Source organism: Peromyscus eremicus, chromosome 4, assembly GCF_949786415.1.
Source record: "Peromyscus eremicus chromosome 4, PerEre_H2_v1, whole genome shotgun sequence".
In the NCBI taxonomy this organism is placed as follows: Eukaryota; Metazoa; Chordata; class Mammalia; order Rodentia; family Cricetidae; genus Peromyscus; species Peromyscus eremicus.
In genome coordinates this window covers 96,185,521-96,205,252 of record NC_081419.1, presented here as the reverse complement: position 1 = coordinate 96,205,252, position 19,732 = coordinate 96,185,521, and the positions used below count along the sequence as shown (strand labels likewise).

Sequence of the window (19,732 nt, the reverse complement as noted above, 5' to 3'; positions counted from 1 at the left end):
ATGATCTCACACCAGACTGGAAGCTTTTCTTCTCTACCGTCTTAGATCACGTGTTTCCTGGATCACCTTTATAACCTGCATCCCTTACCAGTCTTTTGTGTGAATATCATCACCATCCCAGTAGAGCAATTAGCTTCTTGGAACTCACACTGTATTTATGTCTACCTTGAGCCCCATGCTGGGAACAGAACCCTGAGTCTTACACATCCCAGAAAGCACTTCATTACTGAAGTGATATCCACAGACACTTTTGGTTCTATGACAGTAGTCCAGGCTGGATTTGAACTCCCAATCCTCCTGTTTCTCTCCCTTACAACTGTGTGCCACCATGCTTTCTACATTTCGTCTCCTATCTCGACTTCAGTGTTCTATCCAGGTTATCTTTAATTTTGTACTAGATGTGGACATCGGTCTTGGGATTTCCCCTTCTACCTAAATTTTCACAGCTTTCCGGTAGTTCACAAGTCCATATAGTAGATATTAATGCTTCAAGGTGCACTCCCCAAAGAAGGGATGGACTATGGCTCTCGGCACCCCCCACCCCACCACCCCATCCCCCGCCCCCCACAGTACCGGCTTGCTCTGCTTCATTCCTGCACGCTGTCTCCCTGGAGCCTTGCATTGGGAGACAGGATTGTGATGGGCAGAAACATCTCCACAGTAAGTGTGAAAAGAACTCAGAGACTGTTTTGCAGAAGAGCACCAGCTCTTCCTGTGGTTCTACAGACGCCTCAAAGCAGATTAAATCCTGGCATCTATGCCTTTATTTTGTGTATCTCCTTTAGGCTCCGGTTTCCTGCTCGGGCTGGACAGAAGACTAGGCAGTTAAGAGCACATACTTTCCAAGGGAACCCAAGTTTAGCTCCCAGCACCAACATTCGGTTTCTCAGGAGGTTCACAACCATTTGCCCATCATTCAAGTTGTAGAGGGATGTGACGTCTCTGCCCCGTGGACATCCACAACCATGTGTGCACCTCCCCGCCTCCATGGACATAATTAAAACAAACCTTTTTTTTTAAAAAAAAAAAAAAACAGCCGGGCGGTGGTGGCGCATGCCTTTAATCCCAGCACTTGGGAGGCAGAGCCAGGCGGATCTCTGTGAGTTTGAGGCCAGCCTGGGCTACCAAGTGAGTCCCAGGAAAGGCGCAAAGCTACACAGAGAAACCCTGTCTCGAAAAACCAAAAAAAAATAAAATAAAAAAAATAAAATAAAAAAAAATAAAAAATAAAAAAAAACCTTCCTGTGGTATTAGGGTGATCAGCCCTAAAATCTACCCAATCTACCTCATTCCTTTCAAGGCTGAAGGCGTCGAGAAGAGAGAAAAAAAGGTGTTTGGCCACCGGACTTTACAACCTGTTCCAGACCCCTGCAAAGGAGCCTGAACCCCGTAGTTATGGCCTGCACCTACAATCCCCTTGTCTTCAGGAGCAGCGGAACCAGCAGGCAGGCCAGCCCCTGATGAGATTACGCCCTAAAGAGAGGCAGGTACTTCATGAGGAACTGAGGCTGCTCACCTAAGCAAAGTGAATCATCTTGTGGGAACCAGAATGTCCCCTAAGGGACAAGGAGTAACACATTCTCGGGAGTCAGTGTGCAGAACTGAAACTGAAATTCTAATCAACCCCACCATGTCTTGACTAAGGCTGACTGACAGTGCCTCTGGGCTCCCTCCTCTGCCCTTACCCTGTATAATCTGGAAGAATGTGTCGGATCCCCCCCAAAGACAGTGTGGCAGTGTTCCCTCTCTGTCTTCCCCACATGACTATGTTGATTAGATTCCTTCCCTGACTAGCCACCATTACCTTGGTTTGTGAGGCAAGTGGCTGAACCCAATTAGTTGGGACATGCCCCTAGCCCCGCCCCTCCAGATCTGGTCTCTGGCCTAGGACTCCAGGAACGTAAAAAAGTCTGGTGACTTGACCTAAATCATGGCAGACTTACGAGCTGAGAATTCAAACCTTGAGACACCACCCACATGGCCTCAAGCAGGTAAGGATGCCACCATAGGTGCGCGCGCACGCGCGCGCACACACACACACACACACACACACACACACACACACACACACACCAGATCTGATCCCACGCACACACCTGGGAGAAAAGGTGCCTGAAGAAAGTCTCCAGGAGGTGACTCCTTTGCTCCCTCGTCACTGCTGCCCTCATCAGCTCCTGCTCTCGCAGCTCCCACTCCTGGAAGCTCAGCTCACTCTCCTTCAGAGCCCCCCTGACGTTTTCTACCAATGCTTGCCGCTCTTCCTCCGTGTTAAACAACAGCACCTACAAAGGCAGCAGGAACAGACAGGTCAGAGCCTCCCAGAGAACGGCGCTTCACCTGGATCACACGAGGGCTCATCGGTGTGGCCTTGCAAAAGAGATACCGTCTTTCCATGTCCAGAAGAGAATATGAGCTTACGGGAGCCGTTTGCTCCATACTGGACAAAAGCGGGGGGTGGGGAGGGGAGCAGAGAGTGGAGTGGACCGTGAGTCGGGTAGTCAGAACCCACAATCAGCCTCCTGTTTAACTCCCCTCCAAGCGCCTGAAAATCCACTTGGCTGAAATGGGAGAATAGGGAAGAGGACCCAGGTTCTTCCAGGAACTCCTAACTAGGACATATAAGAGCATCCTTCATAAAGAAGGAAGCTGCCGTGGCTGCCAGCATGGTCCAGGACAAGACAGACACATTCATAGTTAACTCTCTACCAATCACTACATCTGGGGACTAGAGGCGAGAAACCCTGCCTCTCGGCTCAGTGTTCCCTCCCTTCCACTTAACTGCCTCATCTGTGATGCAGCTAGGCCATACCAGGTCATACTCCTTGGGGATCTTGAGCAGCAGGGTGCGGCGGCCACGGTTGCTGGACAGGATGAGGTTGACCTGCTGTGGGGGCCGCAGCTGGATGGTACGGAGCACGGTGAGCCGGCCATCTACTACCCGGATCTGTCCAGGCTGCAAGTGTACGAGCACTGGCCTGCAGGGTTCCCTGCGGCCCTGCCACTCCAAGGCTGGAAAGGAAGAGCCGGGCCTGGGTCAGCTGGGGTGTAGCAGACCACATCAGGAAAGAGGGGGCCAGGAGAGGGTCTCAGCAGCAGCGTGGCCCCTTCCTAGGCCCTGAGGGTCACTCTTTCCTCAACAGTTCTGCTGTTCCTCTAACCTATGAGGAGAATAAGGACCACTGTTCCCTGAGTGTTTCCTGGATGCTCACCGTAGTGCTTTGAATTAGTTATTGCATTTCTTCACAACCTACAGATACAGGCACCGTGAGGATCCCCATTTTACAGATAAGAAGAAACAGGTTTAGAGTTTTAAAACAAAATCTGCCTAAGGACCAACAGCCAGTCCACAGCGGAGGCACGAAGATTCCAATCCATGCTTGACTTCAGACCTTCATTAATTACCCCTGTTGCCTCCAATTCCAGCGTAAGATGCCGCAAAGCCATCCAGAACTTGTGAGTCATAGCCCTTTGAAATGAAGGCAGGATCTTATGACTTTTCCACTGCTCTATCACATTCCATTTCTTTAGGATCATCGGGAGGAGCTTTAAAACTTGGAAAACTGCAGGTCCGATGCCTACCATGCCTTTCCTCCACCTGCCCAGGCTTCACCTATAGTAGCCCTAAATCACGAGCAGCTTTTTCCACAGGCTTCTGGGATGGGGATAGGGACCAGATCCCTAAGTCATATCCTTCCCATCACCACCCCGGCTACCCCCAGGCCTACCTTCCACTCCCCCTACGAGCTTCTCAGACATGATGCTCTGACGGTCCTTTCTCTGGAGCCTCTTGAAATTCCTCATCCGAAGCCGGGCAACAATCCAGGCGCTGAGCAGGCTGACTGATGCGAGAGCAGGGTAGGGTGTTCAGGGCCCAGTGAGGGTGGAAGGGGATGGGAGAGCAGGGTAGGGTGTTCAGGGCCCAGTGAGGGTGGAAGGGGATGGGAGTCGCTCCCTTCTCAACTCCTTTCCTTAGGAAGGGTGCCTACTGGTCCTGACTCTCCTGCTGCAGCACAACTTTCAAACTGTGTGAGGCTCCAGGAAAGGAGCGACTTGGCCTCCCATGGGGAGCTCTGGATAATGTCTAAAGTATCAGTCTTGTCACCAAACGCGTCCATGACTCAGGTCCCTTCCCAGCCAGGGACTAAGTCCACACTTGGATTCCCCAAGCCACAAGCTAGACACACCATACCAGACTGCTGGGCCACCCACACACAGCCTTACCGTGTTCCTGCTCCAGAAACTGTGTCTGCCCCAGCTCTGCTTCTCTCATGAGCATTTATCTCTGACAGTCCCCTAGGCTGGCAGGCTCTTACAAACAGGTGTGGGCCAGGACTCTTACAGACTTGACCAAGCCAGGCCTGGGGGCACCTCCGGAGATCAAGGAGGCAAATCTCCTTGGAGCTCACTTATCTGCAGCTAGACACCTTTCCTTCCCCTTGTGTTTTCTTTCCCACCCAGAGGGACATTGCTCTGTACTATTCATTGTCACACACGAAACAACCCCAACCCACCCCCTAGATGACACCTTTCAATAGCCCCACCTTGCCCACCCATCACTCTCCTACCTAAGGGGAAGCAGCAAAGGGTCCCAATGGTGAGTCCGAAGCCAAATCCACTGCCCTTGAAATAGTCCCGGATGAAGAGGGGGACACAGGCTGGCAGGCCCTTGGTGCTCAGCTGACTTGGCTGTGGGCAGGGGTCTCCTGGGGAGGCAGAGGAGGTCGGAATACTGGGTACTGGGGCACAATCTGGCACAAGCTCACTGAGAAGGGTGATAACAGAAGAGGTGAAGTTATCCTGGGGACTGGAGAGAAAGGAGCTGTTGACCCCTGTCACTGCAGCAAGATCATGGCATTTGTTTGTGTAGGTAGCAAGCAGGTCCCAGTATGAACTTCAAAATCTCTAATGACTCCCCCTTTCTCTAACACACACACACACACACACAGAGAGAGAGAGAGAGAGAGAGAGAGAGAGAGAGAGAGAGAGAGAGAGAGAGAGAGAGAGAGAGAAGCTTCTTTCCCCACCCCTGTGAGTATAATAACCTTGCTCTCACTTGCCTCTCCCAATGCTGCTCACATCCCGTTTGAACGCAAGAGTCCTCCCCCAGGTCTTTGAAAGAGTTGATCTCTGCCCCAGTTTGTCACCTCCTGGGCTTGCACACAGGGAAACTGTATGTGACAGTCCTGGTGCCCCAAACCAAACTTCTCAAGGGCAGAACCCTAGCTCACACCACACTTCGGGTGTTCATCCAGGCACATCAAACTAAGCCTGCAGTTGAGGAAGGACAAGACTCTGGGCCTACACCCCTCCAGCCATCTCTAGGTCACTTACCTGCAAGCCAAAAGAAGACACTGGGCTGCAGGGCTCTGGGGTCCACCTGGGTGACAGCCACTAGAATGTCCCGGAGGGAAGTGTTTCTGATCTCTGCAATCTCTTCCTTAGAGAACAGTCTGGGCGTAGGAGAGGTGGGGAGCTGTCATGGTTAGGGAGAGACCTAGGACCCCACACTCAGGTATCCCATGCAAAGAGTCCCTGCTCCACAGCTGTTTGTGAGAGTCTGCCAGCCTAGGGAGCTGTCAGAGACAAATCCTCACTTGAGAGACCCAGAGGGGCTGGAATTGAGGCCTGCGGGGGCCGTGTAGGGCCAAGCGGAGGGCCTGTGGTCCAGGCCACAGTGGATCTGAGACAAGGCCCAGGCAAGCCTTACCCATTCCTGTTGTTCTCAAACCAGTAGCGGTCACCATCTCGCAGCCTGACAAATTGGTCCAGGACAATGGTGCTGAAAAGTGGTCCAGGATCCCCATGGCTCTCCAGAAGCCCTCCTGGGAGCAGCTCCAGCCTAGACAGGTCCTGATTGTATAGGGCAGCCGTGGCCTCCAGCACCTGGAACACAGGATGATTGAGAGGACCCAGCAATCAGCCTTGGGCAAAGAGACAGCTCCCAGGGATTAGCCGCAGGGATAATAATAATAAATGACCTGAACAATAACTCATTCCTAGAGAGTATCTATCACACCCCCAGGCACTGCTCTGAGTGCTTTACATAAATTAACTCATTTACACGTATTCAGCTTTCCACATATTCAACTTCCTGTTCTGTGAAGTTTGAATAAAACCAACAGCCAATCCTCTACACAATGTCTTAAGAAGGTACGGAACCTGAAAAGCAAATCAGCATGTAAGAGGTTGAATGATATTTTAAAAGGCTTCTATTCCTAGAGTTAAAGAAAAACCTTTAAAAAACTAAATCCCTAGCAATTTGTGGCCCCAGTTGCTCACATCTGTAATCCCAGCACTGAGAGACTGAGGCAGGGGGATCACCATGCATGCTGCTTGTTTTGAAACAGAGTCTCCCTCTGTGTGCCAGGCTAGCCTGGAACTGAGGTATTCCTGTCTCTGCCTCCCAAGTGCTGAGATATAGATATGTGCCACCTCACCCAGTACCAGAGCTTTCCACTCTGTTTTTAACTTAATTTTATATTTTAATTTTTTTTTGTGTGTGTGTAAGTTGTATATGACTTGCACTATGATCCACATGTGGGGACCAGAGGACAACTTTCAGGAATCGGTTTACTCCTTCCACCATGGGCCCTGGGGAATGAAACTTGGTGGTCAGACTTAACAGCAAGTGCCTCTACCAGCCGAGCCATCTGACTGGCTCCTGTTCTTTACTTGTGTTCTAAGTAGCTGACCAGATTCATTCCATGATACCTAGCTAAAGCCAACGAACTGTTATATTGATTTGTCTCATGATTCCTACCTATCTTTATAAAAAATGTTCTTTAAGTTTGTGAGACCGTTGTACACATTACTTTTGGGGAGGGGTGAGGAGAGTATTTCTTCAGACAGGGTCTCCTGGAGCCTGGGCCAGCCTGGAACTTGCTGGCCTTGAACTCCTGAACCTCCTACCTTTGTCTTCCAAATCCTAGAATTATAGGCAAGAGACACCATGCCGGGCATAGCACTTCCTTATAATAAGCCTCTTGATTCTTCCCAGTAACTCTCCAGTAAGGACAAAACACAATGCACTAGGCACACAATTATGGAAACACCTCTATGCCTAGGTGACTGTGCCAAGAAGAATGTGCCAAAACGGTAAGGCAATCAAACTTGGTCTGTTGATGAGTAGGCAATGCCATTTGCCCACAGGTGATAGCTCAGAGTGTAACAGCTAGCTTAGGGTGAAGGCAGCTGGAATATTGATTGATACATAGAAACAGAGCTTGTTCCTATGTCAAGGACCTGCAATACCCACTCTAGGATGGTTAAGAGTAACAAAACCAGTGTCTACCAAGTACATGCATTGCAATAGACAGTCAATCCATATCTACTGGACCGTGGCCTTCAGACTCAAAAGTCTAATCCTGCTGGACTTGGAATCTCTTGGAATCTGGACTTGGTGTACAAGGTTGGGAAAAGCGACATGCATGAGTGTTGCCCTCGTACCAAGTGCTTGTCTCTGGTCACCATGTTTTACTCCCCATCTTCCCTGTGTGGGAATGGAGTACCCAGGCCCTCCCACTCAGCCCCCTGGGCCCTGACCCCTCCTCACAGTGCCGTTGCTCCTCCAGAGTGTAGGGTTGATGTCCCGCCAGCGGGAAATGGGAGACAGGCCCAGTGCTGCCCTGGCTTTGGTGTAAGAAGGCAAGCCTAGATCCCGACCCCGCTGCAGGCAGCTGGCCAGGTAGTCTGTACGGGAGAACTTCAGTGGACCAGGCCAGAAATCTGAAAAAGAAAGACTAAAGAGGTGGAGAAAGTCGAGGGCCACCAAGGGAGCCTCCAGCCCTGACCACTCCAACCAATGCCAGGAACATTTGAGCCATGGAGAAGGAATGGGATTATGGTCAGTGGATCAGAAATTCTCTCAGCAAGGGGTGACATACAGCCCTCAGCCCCGAGAATTCCTCCCTGCCTGCCTCTGCAGGTCCAGCTGGATCTCCTCTCAGGGGTCAGAGATTCACAGCCTGCAGGGGCAGCCTCGGGCTCACCTTGCACATCCTCAACCACTACATGGTCCTCTCTCTCGGCAATCTGGGAGACCATGCCCAGCAGCAGCGCATCCACATCTTCAGCACTTCTTAGGTTTGGGTGCTTAAGGAGTGAGGAGAAGAGGACGTGGCTCATGGGGCCAGAGGTTGGGCAGCCTGGCTCCCTCTGCCACATCTGCCACAACCTTGAGCCCACTCAGTCATGTTCTTCGTCCTGGTGGGCATTTCTCAGCTTCAGGTTAATTCTTCACTCAGGGTAAATGAGAGTCCCGCCCAAAGCTGACGTGTTGGAGCACAGAGGATCTTTAAACTTTTATTCTCTCCTAGATTTGACACTATAATGGGCAAGGGTACTAGAGCATCTAGACGCTTATTTTTGCTCTCTCATTAGCCAGCTGGGTGACCGTAGAAAAGTCATAGGACCTGTCTGAACTCACTGTTCTCCTTTTACTAGAAGAAAGACCCAGACTAGGGGTATATACGCCATGGTCGAGCAATTATTGCCTAGGAGGGATAGCATATCTCGGTGCTCCAAAGCCTTCAGGGACCCGGAGCTGTCAAGAGGGAGGAGATACCTAGGAGGAACAGTGACATAGTGCCCCTCCCCTCCTGTCCTTCATGTATATAGCCCTTAGGTGAGGCTAGGGGACTGACTATTAACCAGGTCCCCAAGCTGTCCCCTTCACTCTAGTCCATCCAAGCTGCCTACTTCGGCCCCATTGACTACCTTCTTCACACACTCAGACACATGCACATACAGCATACACACACACACACACACACACACACACACACACACACACACACACACACACATATCTCCAATATATGTCTCCAACCCTGACCTCTCGACTCCAGTAGCTGTTGCAGACCCGGAGGGCTCTGGAGAAACTTGAGTTATGATTGGCAATCCTCTGGAAGTGGCAACTGGCATTCCTAAAATGTAAGGAGCAAGAATGGTTACTGAGACCACAGGGTCCTAATGTCAGACATCAGCTTTGATCTCCAAGACTTCAGCCAGGGGTCCTGCCTTTCCTATTTGCTGTGTGATCAAGGCATCTGACCTTGGTAGTTGCTGAACAGTCAGACTTTTGGAAGGTTCCCATCTCCCATCTGACCAAATGTCTGAAAATTTGGCCATAGATATATTCTATCTGCACGCTCTCCATGTGGATAAGAACACACACAGAGCTAGCAGCCGTGCACACAGTTAGGGGTCCTTTGACAGCCACTGGACACTGGTTCTAGCACCCTCAAAAATAGCAGATCCACTGATGCATACATCCTCTATGTAGAATGGCATAATATTTGCCTATAATCTATGCACATCAGCCCACACAGTTTAAGTAATCTCTGGGTCTTTGTATGTATGTATATGCACAGACATATTCATGTACAATTGAGTGAGGGCACATGTGTGGGTGTGTATGTATGTGTGTATACATGCATGTGGAACCCAAAGGTTATCCTCAGTGTCAGTCCTTGGAAGCTGCTCACCTTGGTTTTTTGGGGGTCTTTCACTGGGACCTGGGACTTGACAATTAGTCTGGGCTGACAAAACAGCCACCCGAAGTGGGTCTACCTGTCTCTGTCTTCTCAGCATGGGCATTGCGAGCTTGAACCACCACATCTGTCTTTTCACAGGATGTCAAGAGATTGAACTCTTGAACTAGGGGCCTGTGCTTGAGTGATAAGTACCTTTATCAATGGAGATACTTCCCCAGTCCCTGCGTTTTTATAATACTTAATAGAACATCAATGTTATCTAAATAGTCATTAGATCTTATCATTTCAGGAAGAATGGCCCTAAAATGTCTACATTTTCAGTACAGAAGGAACTTTTCCAAATACTTAAAATCTGAGTTGACTGAATAGATAGGGAGCCTAACATTATAAGGGCTGGCTATATGTAAACTACATACCTCTATTTTTTATTATATGCATATCATCTATACATAGTTTTATTTATATGTATGTGTACTTTCTTTTGAGAGAGGGTCTCAAGTAACCCAGGCTGGCCTTGAATTCTCTGTGTAGTAGAGGATAACCCTGAACTCCTGTTCCTTTTTACGCCATCTCTTGAGTGCTGGGATTAGAGACTATAAGGATGTACCACTTCTTTCTTTCTTTCTTTCTTTTTTTCTTTCTTTCTTTCTTTCTTTCTTCCTTCCTTCCTTCCTTCCTTCCTTCCTTCCTTCCTATCTTTCTTTCTTTCTCTTTTTAAGATGAAGTTTTCCCATTTTGCCTACACTGGCCTTCTGAGCTCAAGCGCTTCTCCCACATCAGCCTCCTAAGCAGGTAGGACTATTTTAGAGACATGAGCCATGCAACCAACTATATGTACACATTTCTAAAGGATGTAAACATTTCTCTTTTGATCAGTCAAGTGCACGCTTCTGTAATCCAGCCTAGGAGGCAGAGGCAGGATGATCTTGGCAAGTTCCAGGCCAGCCAGCGCTACATAGTCCTGTCTTGGAAAACCAGTGACCAAACACATACAAATAAAACACATGATTGTGGACTGCAGACAACCAACTGGATGCACAGTGGTCTATTGAAATCTTGTTTCTCCATTTTCCCTATTCTCTCTAGAAACAAACTGCTTCAAACTGATATAACCCTATCCTGAGGGCTCCAGAAGGCAGGTTTTTGTCAATAATGGGTCCAAGGCACAAATATGTGAACCCCCTCTCCTACCTCATGTAGACCCCAGGAGGCACCATGGTAGAGAAGAACTGCTCAGAGGCCACCACGAACTCTGGGGAGATGCTGGGGTCCAGAAATGGATGGTATCCTGAGGTAAGAGGAGAAATGGGCACGTTAAGGTTGTAAATCCCCACTACCACCCTTCCTTCAAAAGACACTTGGCCATTCCTCAGCCCCCTTCCCCTTCCCCTCACCTGCATACTCTGGGGGAGTTTGCTTCAGGAAGCTGGGCAGCCATTCATACATCGCAATGTTCTGTGGATCAAGAGGTAAAGACACATGTGTAGGACTGGGCTAGGCAGGTCACTGAGCCCAGGAAAGCTTACATGTAGACATGAGGACCCAGCAGAGACGATGACGAGAGGAAAGATTTAAAAACAACGGCACTAAGAACCAGGTTCTTCTTCAAAGAATTTACTGAGGAGAAGGAAATGTTAAGGAATGATCAAACCCAAAATGATCCGGCATAAACAGAGCTCTGCTTCTCTATTATGTACAGTAGTTTTTTCAGGCTCTCCAGGAAGAGGGGCCATCTTGGAAAGGGACATCAGGGGGAGGGGCGTTGTCCAAGACTGGGGAAGCTTTGCTGGGGGAGCAGAGCCTCCCTGGATCCTGCACACCGGTGGGCAAGGGGCAGGCGACACCACTCACCTGGTAGGTGGCAATGACCCTCTTGCGCGCATGCTGGAACAGCTCCTCATCCCCCCAATGTGGGTGCTCCTGCGCCAACTTCCTGGCACACAGATTGTGGTAGCGAAACCACAGCAGTCCCAGCGCCTGCAGGAAGGGCTCCCTGTTCCCACGCTGGGCCCCAAAGGCTGCATCCATGTGGAGACGGTGGGGGGTGGAGGAAGGAGATGGGGGACACCATGAGCCAGGGGAGCCCAGACCCACAGACAGACCCCTCCAGCCCAGCCCTCCACCCATCAGCCTGATGCCTCCAACCCTGCTCCTTCTGCCAGGACCCTTCAGTCTCACCGAACATCTCCTGCGGCCCTCCCTGCCTTGTGGCGGGGTCCGGTGCCATCCACATGAGCAGAGGGTCCTGGGATTTCCGTGGGAATGCAGGATTGGCCCCCGATGCCAGCTGTCCTCCTGAGAAGCTCCTCAGTGCGTCGCTCCAGGAGTGAGAGGAGCCATAGATGGCACTGCCATCCAGCCAGCCAGTCACCTGGTTGGTCTGTGGGAACATGTGGGTGCGTGGGGTCAGGTGCCTGCGGGTGGGCAAGAGCCTCACCCTGCCCAGCCTCGGCAGCCAGACCCCAGGCCTCCAGCGGGTCCAGCTGCAGACTCTCTTCCCGCCTGCCTGCCTGCCTGGCCTCACCAGGTCCCGGGGGTTGCTGGGGCTCTGTCCGGTCTTGCGGTCCCAGCGACTCCTCTGAAGGGGCAGCACCACGTTCCCGCGCTTGTCAGGGTCGAACACGGGGTCCCCACGCGGGATGTAAATGTTGAGGAACTCTGCAGGGCAGCCTGGCGTTTCCACACTCACCAGGTCCGAGAGCACGTGGTAGCCTGCCCATAATGCAGGAGGGGTTGCTGGGCCAGCCAAAGGCCATTCTCTTCCCTGCCTCAGGTATGGAGTCCTCCCCCCCCCCCCCCAACCCTCTCGAAGCTTCAGAATAGTCATCTCTTATTATGGGCAAGTCCAAGACCTGACCTCCACATTCCCTCCCAGCTCTCTTTCTCCTGGCCTGCCTGTGCCTACACCTGCTCTAAGATGTTGTCATTGTCAGTTTGGCAGTCTCCTTGGTAACTGGGAGGTGTTCGGTGATGATGCCTCAGCAGGCAGGGTTGTCAGCACCAGCTCCAACACGTAGCTCAGAGCCTCGCTGAAGGCCTGCAGCCAAGCAGGAAGTCACATGGGAGCCAGCACGGGCACCCAACATGGCCAGCAGAAGTCATCATTGCTGCAGGACTAGCCACTAACCCCGTCACTGAGCTTGCGATACCCTAACATCCCCATACAGCTCTCCGCTGAGGTCAGGACCCTTCTCGCAGCCTGTTCTAGAAGCCACTGGGGCAGCAGGGTCCCAGAGACAGTCTGTCACAGTCTGTACCCCAACCCTCACCCCAAACAGAGAGGTGCCCCTTGCCTTTCCTCCACATCGTCTTCCAACACAAGGAAGATTCGCGCCCCTGTCAGACTTGATTTCAGCAGGGGTCCTCCCTTCTTCTGCCTTTGCCCCTCCCCTATTTCGCCCCACCTTTGTTTCCTCATCCTCCATCATATGTTTTCTACACACACACACACACACACACACACACACACACACACCCCGACTCCTTAGGCACTGAGGTGTGCAGCGGACCCCCATGGCTATGCTCTTCCGGAGGCTGGTGTTCTCACCAAAGAAGACGCCCAGGACTGTGCGGTTCCGCAGCGAGGGCTGCCCTGCAGGACCTCTCATGGCCGTGTTGCTAAGGTCTCGGGGGTTAGGCAGGTGGGGTTCTCTCAAGGGCTGGTACACACCATCAGCATAGCTGGCTGGAACGAGGCGCTGCAGACGAGAGCCTGGCACAGGAGAGGTGAAGACACGGATGGATTGTGTGTGTGTGTGTGTGTGTGTGTGTGTGTGTGTGTGTGTGTGTGTGTGTCTGTCTGTCTATCTGTCTGTCAGTGCAGGTGCCAGTAGAGGTCAGAGGCATCAGAACCCCTAGACCTGGAGTTACAGGTGATTATGAACTGCTGGACCTAGAAGATTTGAACCCAGGTCTTCCATAAGAGTAGCAAGTACTCTCAATCACTGAGCAATCTCTGTACTCCAAGGGGCATTCTTGACCTCCAGTCTCAGGCTTCCCTCCATCTTCCTTCCATACTTTGAATCCTAAAGCCTTAGACACCGGCAGCCTTTGATGATACTTGCGATAGCCTTTTGTGATGCTTGCCAACCCTCAGTCTCCACCGGAGGGTACCACCTTGATGCTCGGGCTAACTTTGCCCTCACCTACCTTTGCTGCCCCATCTGTGCTCCATGAGGTTGTTATACCATCCATCAAATCTCTGTACCTCCCAAGAAATGGCGTTCTGGGCTCCTGTGTGAGAATGAAGGGAAAGAGGAGCTGGGCAAGTGCATGCAGAGGAGACCACGCAGGCCACGAGGGAACAGGCCCTGTGATCCTGATTCTTGAAAGAGCAGGAGGCAGAGGAAGTATGGCCCTGAGGGAGAAATCGGGGCAAAGCGCTGTCTAAACTCAAGCCTGCTCTTTAAGACATCCAGTGAGGAAGACTTGACTACCAAAGTGGAAATGGTGCACGGGCACGCAGTGCCTGCTAACAAATGAGGGAGGACAGCGGCAGTCCGGAAGACGATGCACAATCTTGGACTCCTCATATTTCAAGTCCTTGGGAGATACAGCAGGACAGAAGTTATCCCTGGCCCTCAAATACCGTATGGAACAAGAGCCAGCCACACCCTATAACTGGGAAGGACAAGTCATTCTGTGACCCATCACTGGGCAGGCACGGTTGAAGAGGGGCTTGGCTCTTTCCCACTGAACAATGCTCCAAGGCAGGGTGTGTTACCGCTACCCTGGTCTTTTTCCCAGTTTCTTGGGTGAGACCAAGGACTGGTCATGGGAATGACCTTGCCCCTTCCCCCTTTGGAACATCTTGTCCCTGTTTCATTGCTCCCTCCTCTTCTTTTAATTTATCTACTTTATGTGTATGGGTGTTTTGCCTGCATGCATGTCTGTGTACCACACACATGCCTGATGCCCACAGAGGCCAGGAGAGGGGTGACTGACCTCCTGGAATTAGAGTTATGGACAGTTGTGAGCTGCCATGTGGATGTTGGAGACTGAACCCAGGTCCTCAGAAGAGCAGCCAGTGCTCTTCCCTGCCGAACCTCCGTTCCAGCTCTATTCCTGTTTGTAATGCTACTGTAAAAACCTACAGTCCAGGAGGGAGCCTTTGGCTGATGTGGGGAAGAGCTGAGGAAGCAGGACAAGAAGGGAGGGTCTGGAATCTTCTTTGTCAGTAAGTCAGGTGACTAGCCAGACACCCCGCCCCCCCAAAAAAAAAAACCTAGAAGACTTCTTCTCTGCTCACCCAAGAGAACAGAAGAAAGGGCTCTATCAGCAAGAGGGAGCCCACTCCTCTGACTGTCCTTAGACCAAGACAGGATGTCCAAGCTGTGGGTGCTGCTTGCACACTGGCTTACACACACACAGGTGCACATACAGACACGCTCACCAGGGGGTCAGGAAGGAAAACACCTAAAGCTCTGATATTTGAACCTGACTAAAGATCTGGGGCAGTAGATAGCCACTCACATAAGACCTCTAAAATAAGATGAACTGGCGGTAGGCTGAGGAAGGAGTCTTTGGGGAAGAATATATCTTAGGGATCAGAGGCAAGAGCTGGGAGAAAAAAAATGAAGCCCTAAGGAGAGTACTGGAAAGAACTCAAAGGTGAGCAGCTTTGGCAAGGGAGAACGTAGGTCCATATCACTGTCTTGCCACCGCCAACCAGGAGGTGCTACTTCAGAAGGATATCCTCACTTATCATCTCCCAAGATACAAAACACTTTCCAGATTTGTTTGCTTGTTTTGAGACAGTCTCAAGTTTCCCAGGTTGACCTTGAACTCATTATATACTGGAAGATGACTTTAAATGGTTGATCCTCTTGCCTCTATCTCCAAGGTCCTGGGACAGCAGGCTAGAGACTTGCTCTTTTTTTTTTTTTTTTTTGGTTTTTCTGAGACAGGGTTTCTCTGTGTAGCTTTGTGCCTTTCCTGGAACTCACTTGGTAGCCCAGGCTGGCCTCGAACTCACAGAGATCTGCCTGGCTCTGCCTCCCGAGTGCTGGGATTAAAGGCGTGCGCCACCACCGCCCGGCGAGACTTGCTCTTTTTAACCCACCTTGCACCATCATGGGTCCACTTCCCTCTTCAGAGCTCTGGATTATAGGGAACAGCCTCTAATTCTAAAGCTCTCAGACTTCCAAAGCTGGAATTGCTGTGGGCCATATTGTGTTCTGATGCTATTATTTTATTTTGTGCTTTCTTTTTTCAGCACTGGGGATGAAACCCAGGCCCTCATATATGCTGGGCAAATGCTCTACCCCTAAATTATATCACCTGCCTAAGACCATTTTATTTTATTTATTTGTTTGTTTGTTTTTGGTTATTTCAAGACAGGGTTTCTCTGTATAGCTTTGGAGTCTGTCTTGGAACCCACTTTGTTGACCGGGCTGGCCTCAAACTCACAGAGATCCATCTGCCTTGCCTCCCAAGTGCTGGGATTAAAGGTGTGTGCCACCACCACCCAGCCCATTTTATTTTAAAAACACTGGTGACTCCTCTTTAGCTTTGGGTTTGGTTTTACCCTAAGATGCTTTATTATCTTATGTGTCTACTCAGTCTTTCCTATTTCAAGTCAGGAGAACTTACCTTAACAAAAAGGATAGAAAACAGAGGAGAGAGAAGGCACCCCATACTAGAAGAAATTATTTTCATTCTACTACCTACCCATTTATTCAACAGCTAGAAACAAGAACCGATACGACACATGTCGAGAAGATCAGTGGACATAGGTTCCCCTGCTCCTACACAAGCTTCTCCTCCAGTCTGTACTCACCCAAACAGGCCACCGTCCCAACCAGGAGGATCCAGGCCAGAGCTAGGTGCAAACCCATGATGAAAGTGGTAATGAGGGATTAAGTGTCAGAAAACGTCAAAATAGAGACCTAGAGAAACATAGGACAGAAGAGTGAGTCCAGCTACTCAAGAGAATCAGGATAAGCCTTCTGCAGGGCCTCTAAGAATCAAGACTGGGGAGTTGGACCCACGTGGCTTGGGTAGCAAGAGGCTCGCTCTCTCCGAAGGTCTCTCACTCACTCAACAGATAACTGATGAGCACATGCTGTGTACAGAACTGACCTAGGCTCTGGAGACCAAGCGACTGACCTTTAGTTTCTCAGTAGTTGAAAACCCTCGATTTGGCCCAGCTGCCCACACGGTCTGCTCCACTGCTTGGGTGGAGGGGGCCGAGAGACCCGGCCCGCAGAGGTCTCAGGTCTGCTGCTCGCCCTCTGTGGGATCGGAGGGAAAACATTGATCGGATCCAACCTCGTCGTCCTGGTGGTGGATGTGCCTGAACTGTTGGCCTCTCAGCACTGTGATCAGAATCTGACTCGATGGTGAACACTGACAGAGACTGAAGCATGGCTCCTGTGAGTGCGTAGACTCGGGAGGAGCGCCACGTGAGCGGCTTGTCTTTCAGTCCTGCTTTCCCTCCACAGGCCAATAAAGCACGGAGGACAACAGAGAAACAGAGACAGGAGGAGACTCCAGCCAGGACTCCTCTGGCAAAATTTCACTAAAGATGTGCTAAAGATTAGGGGTAAGGTGGTGAAAGCCCTGTGCTCACGGAAGGCCTCATCTTTAGCCACAAGTCCTCCAGTCCAAGGAGAGAGGCCCCAGAGAGTGGCCTCATCCCCTCCCCATCTCCTACTAAACAAGTGAAAAAACCTAACTCGGCATTGCATCTATGCTAGAGAGTCTTCCGGGTGTGGCCTTCGGCAACATGTGAAGAGCGGGGCTCTTGAAACGTTGAGTTGGATGTGGTGGAGAGGCTGGCCACAGTTGTGCTTCCCTAATCCAAACAGTCTGACCTCTTTCCCCTTCCCATCAAGTCTTCAGGAACCTGGACCCCAAATGACGGTAGAGCACTCCATCCCTAACGGCCCGTGGGCTTGCAGGCCAGACTGTGGGGTCAAACTGCCAAGGAGAGTAGCCATCCTAAAAATCTCCTGTGGGTAGGTAGACCTTAACAATTTACACAAGACACTTGGGTGTGGTGACTCCCCAAACCATCTGGAAACGAAGGCACAACTCCCAGGCAATGAAACCCCAGGCAGTGGCAGAACCAGGGTGAGTACCAAGCCTGCCTGGTTCTTGCCCCACATGGCCATGCTTCCAGACCACAGTTTTAGAATGGTGATTCTGTTGGCCCCAGGGTAGGAGAGGGAGGAAGATGGGTTAAGACGACCGAGATTCCCAACCTGGAAGAGCAGGGAGTAATGCCTGTATACTGTACACCCAAAGTCGCTCGTTGACAAAACCCTTTAGACCCAAACAAACTAGGTCACTCAACGTGCTTAGGACCAGATGACCCTGGTTTTTCAAAACCACAGTGTGCTGAGCTCAGGCCTTAGCGAGGTCTGTTTTAGCCTCGGGAAAAGATTGGAGGTAGGTACACGAGGCTACATTTCCCGTTCTGCAGAAGGGGGACCCACCGGCGAGCCTTTCCCCCTCTGTCCCCGCCTCAGAGCCCTTTCCCTCGGAGTACCCTTTCCCGCGGGCCAGGAGAAACGCTCTTGGATCTGACCTTCGCCTCTGGTCCCCCAGCCTGGGACTGCGGATTGCCTCCGGCCTGGGTCCGGGTTCGCTGCAGCCGGCTCGGTTCTGGCTGTCTCTCCAGCTCTGAGCCGGGGCGGGCGGGGCTCCGGGCTGAAGAGCGGCTTAGCGCGTCCCGGCGCTGGGGCGGGGCACAGTAGGGCGGGATAGAGGCCGGCACCCCGACCCGCCGCCCGGGCACTCCTAGGGACCCGAGCGTGAAAGGTGAGACCGTGTGGGATGCTGGGCTCCTGCGGTGCCAAGGGTTCAGGCCGTGTGGCCGCGTGGGAGGCGGGAAGGCAAGTCTCCTCCACAAGTGAGAGGGGTCGGAGGAGAGGGTGGAAGACCCGAGAGGGTGTGAGGCAGGAGGACTGTCCCCAAATCCTCGCCACGCAATCGGTGTCCGGGCTCTCAAACGAAGATAACCAATCATCCAACACCTACCTACAGATCAGACCTGGCTCCAAAGCAAGGTATCCATCTGTCCCCCCAACCTGTAAGTCTGGGTAGCCAGGGTTCCTGGTGGGACCTCCCAGGTCTCACCTCCCAGGGAGCCTGGTCGCTAGGTTTGCGTTGCAGCTGCTCGGGGTGCTGGCGTGGGTAGGGAATAGGAGGTCTCTGGGGTGATGCACAGGGTCCAGGCGCACACCAGTCCGTCCGGTGCCCGAGGGCCGGGTGCCGGGGCCGAGAAAGTTGAAAATGACTTGCAATGGAAGGCGGGGAAGACACCAGGCCGAGTTTGTAGGGTCATAATTTGGTCCGCAATTGAGTTAGAAGAATGGGAGGTTGGAAGGGACCCTGGCGGGAAAAAGTGCGTAGTTTGGTGACAGGACATTAACGTCTGGACTGGATTCCGGCCCCATCTCCACGACCAGGAGTGTTGCGAGTGAGTTCCCAAAGGAAGAGACGAGCGGCGCCGGGTGCCACGCACACAATATCTGAAAGAGAGGAAGGTAGGGAACCATGGATCGCGCGTGGATGCGGGGTCTGTGCGGTTTCCTTGCGATCAGACCTTGAAGTGCTGCTCTGGTACCGACCCCTAGGGGCGCACTTCTTGAGTCTACACAGATCAATTCAGATTTGGGGTGGGGGGACGGTGAAGGAGAAAATTTGACAGGAAATTAAGACAAGGCAGACTTCTTAAGGCTATAAAAGTCACAAGATTTGTCGACACTAAATCTTTATTTCTCTTAACTGGAGTCTGGGTAGGTTGGATTGTTCAGTTCCCCATCCGTGAGTCCATTACCACCTATCACTGGGGAATCCTCTCTCTCTCTCTCTCTCTCTCTCTCTCTCTCTCTCTCTCTCTCTCTCTCTCTGTCTCTGTCTCCCTGTCTCTTTCTCTCTCTCTGTCTTTCTCTCTCTGTCTCCCTCTCCTTCTCCCTCTTCCTCCCCCTCCCTCTTCCTCCCCCTCCCCCTCTCCCTCTCTCTCCCTTCCCCTCTTCCCCCCTCTCTTTCCCTCTCCCTCCCCCCTCCTCTGCCTTCCTTAGGAAGGAGGACTAGCAGTTCCTGAAAAGGACTCTCTTTAGCCAGCCGGAGATGTAAACTTTTAATAGGTTTTACTTCAGTCGGAGACATAAGCTACCCCATTCCTGTAGCCACGCATCACCCATCAGAGTGCTCGACAGTATTAGACATGCCACCTAAGCTGCCTTTATAGGGAGCTAGCAGTCCTTACAGGAAAGCTTTGGGAAGGAAAT

The 19,732-nt window shown here is 51.6% G+C and overlaps 1 protein-coding gene across 1 annotated transcript in view; it reads right to left on the bottom strand.

Annotated features, from left to right (window-relative positions):
• Nucleotides 1-16,330, bottom strand: part of Duox1 (dual oxidase 1) — a 32,903-nt gene extending 16,573 nt beyond the window's left edge. The window contains exons 1-17 of the mRNA XM_059259549.1: nucleotides 16,273-16,330; nucleotides 13,644-13,727; nucleotides 13,042-13,206; nucleotides 12,019-12,206; nucleotides 11,673-11,874; nucleotides 11,346-11,512; nucleotides 10,889-10,949; nucleotides 10,686-10,782; nucleotides 8,834-8,924; nucleotides 7,989-8,091; nucleotides 7,553-7,725; nucleotides 5,708-5,883; nucleotides 5,332-5,450; nucleotides 4,566-4,703; nucleotides 3,726-3,839; nucleotides 2,810-3,009; nucleotides 2,097-2,282 (exon numbers count right to left, since the gene is read on the bottom strand). Coding sequence (XP_059115532.1) covers nucleotides 2,097-2,282; nucleotides 2,810-3,009; nucleotides 3,726-3,839; nucleotides 4,566-4,703; nucleotides 5,332-5,450; nucleotides 5,708-5,883; nucleotides 7,553-7,725; nucleotides 7,989-8,091; nucleotides 8,834-8,924; nucleotides 10,686-10,782; nucleotides 10,889-10,949; nucleotides 11,346-11,512; nucleotides 11,673-11,874; nucleotides 12,019-12,206; nucleotides 13,042-13,206; nucleotides 13,644-13,727; nucleotides 16,273-16,330 — 2,322 coding nt within the window. The remainder of the gene's footprint in view (nucleotides 1-2,096; nucleotides 2,283-2,809; nucleotides 3,010-3,725; nucleotides 3,840-4,565; nucleotides 4,704-5,331; nucleotides 5,451-5,707; nucleotides 5,884-7,552; nucleotides 7,726-7,988; nucleotides 8,092-8,833; nucleotides 8,925-10,685; nucleotides 10,783-10,888; nucleotides 10,950-11,345; nucleotides 11,513-11,672; nucleotides 11,875-12,018; nucleotides 12,207-13,041; nucleotides 13,207-13,643; nucleotides 13,728-16,272) is intronic.
• Between the last annotated feature and the right edge of the window lie 3,402 nt (nucleotides 16,331-19,732).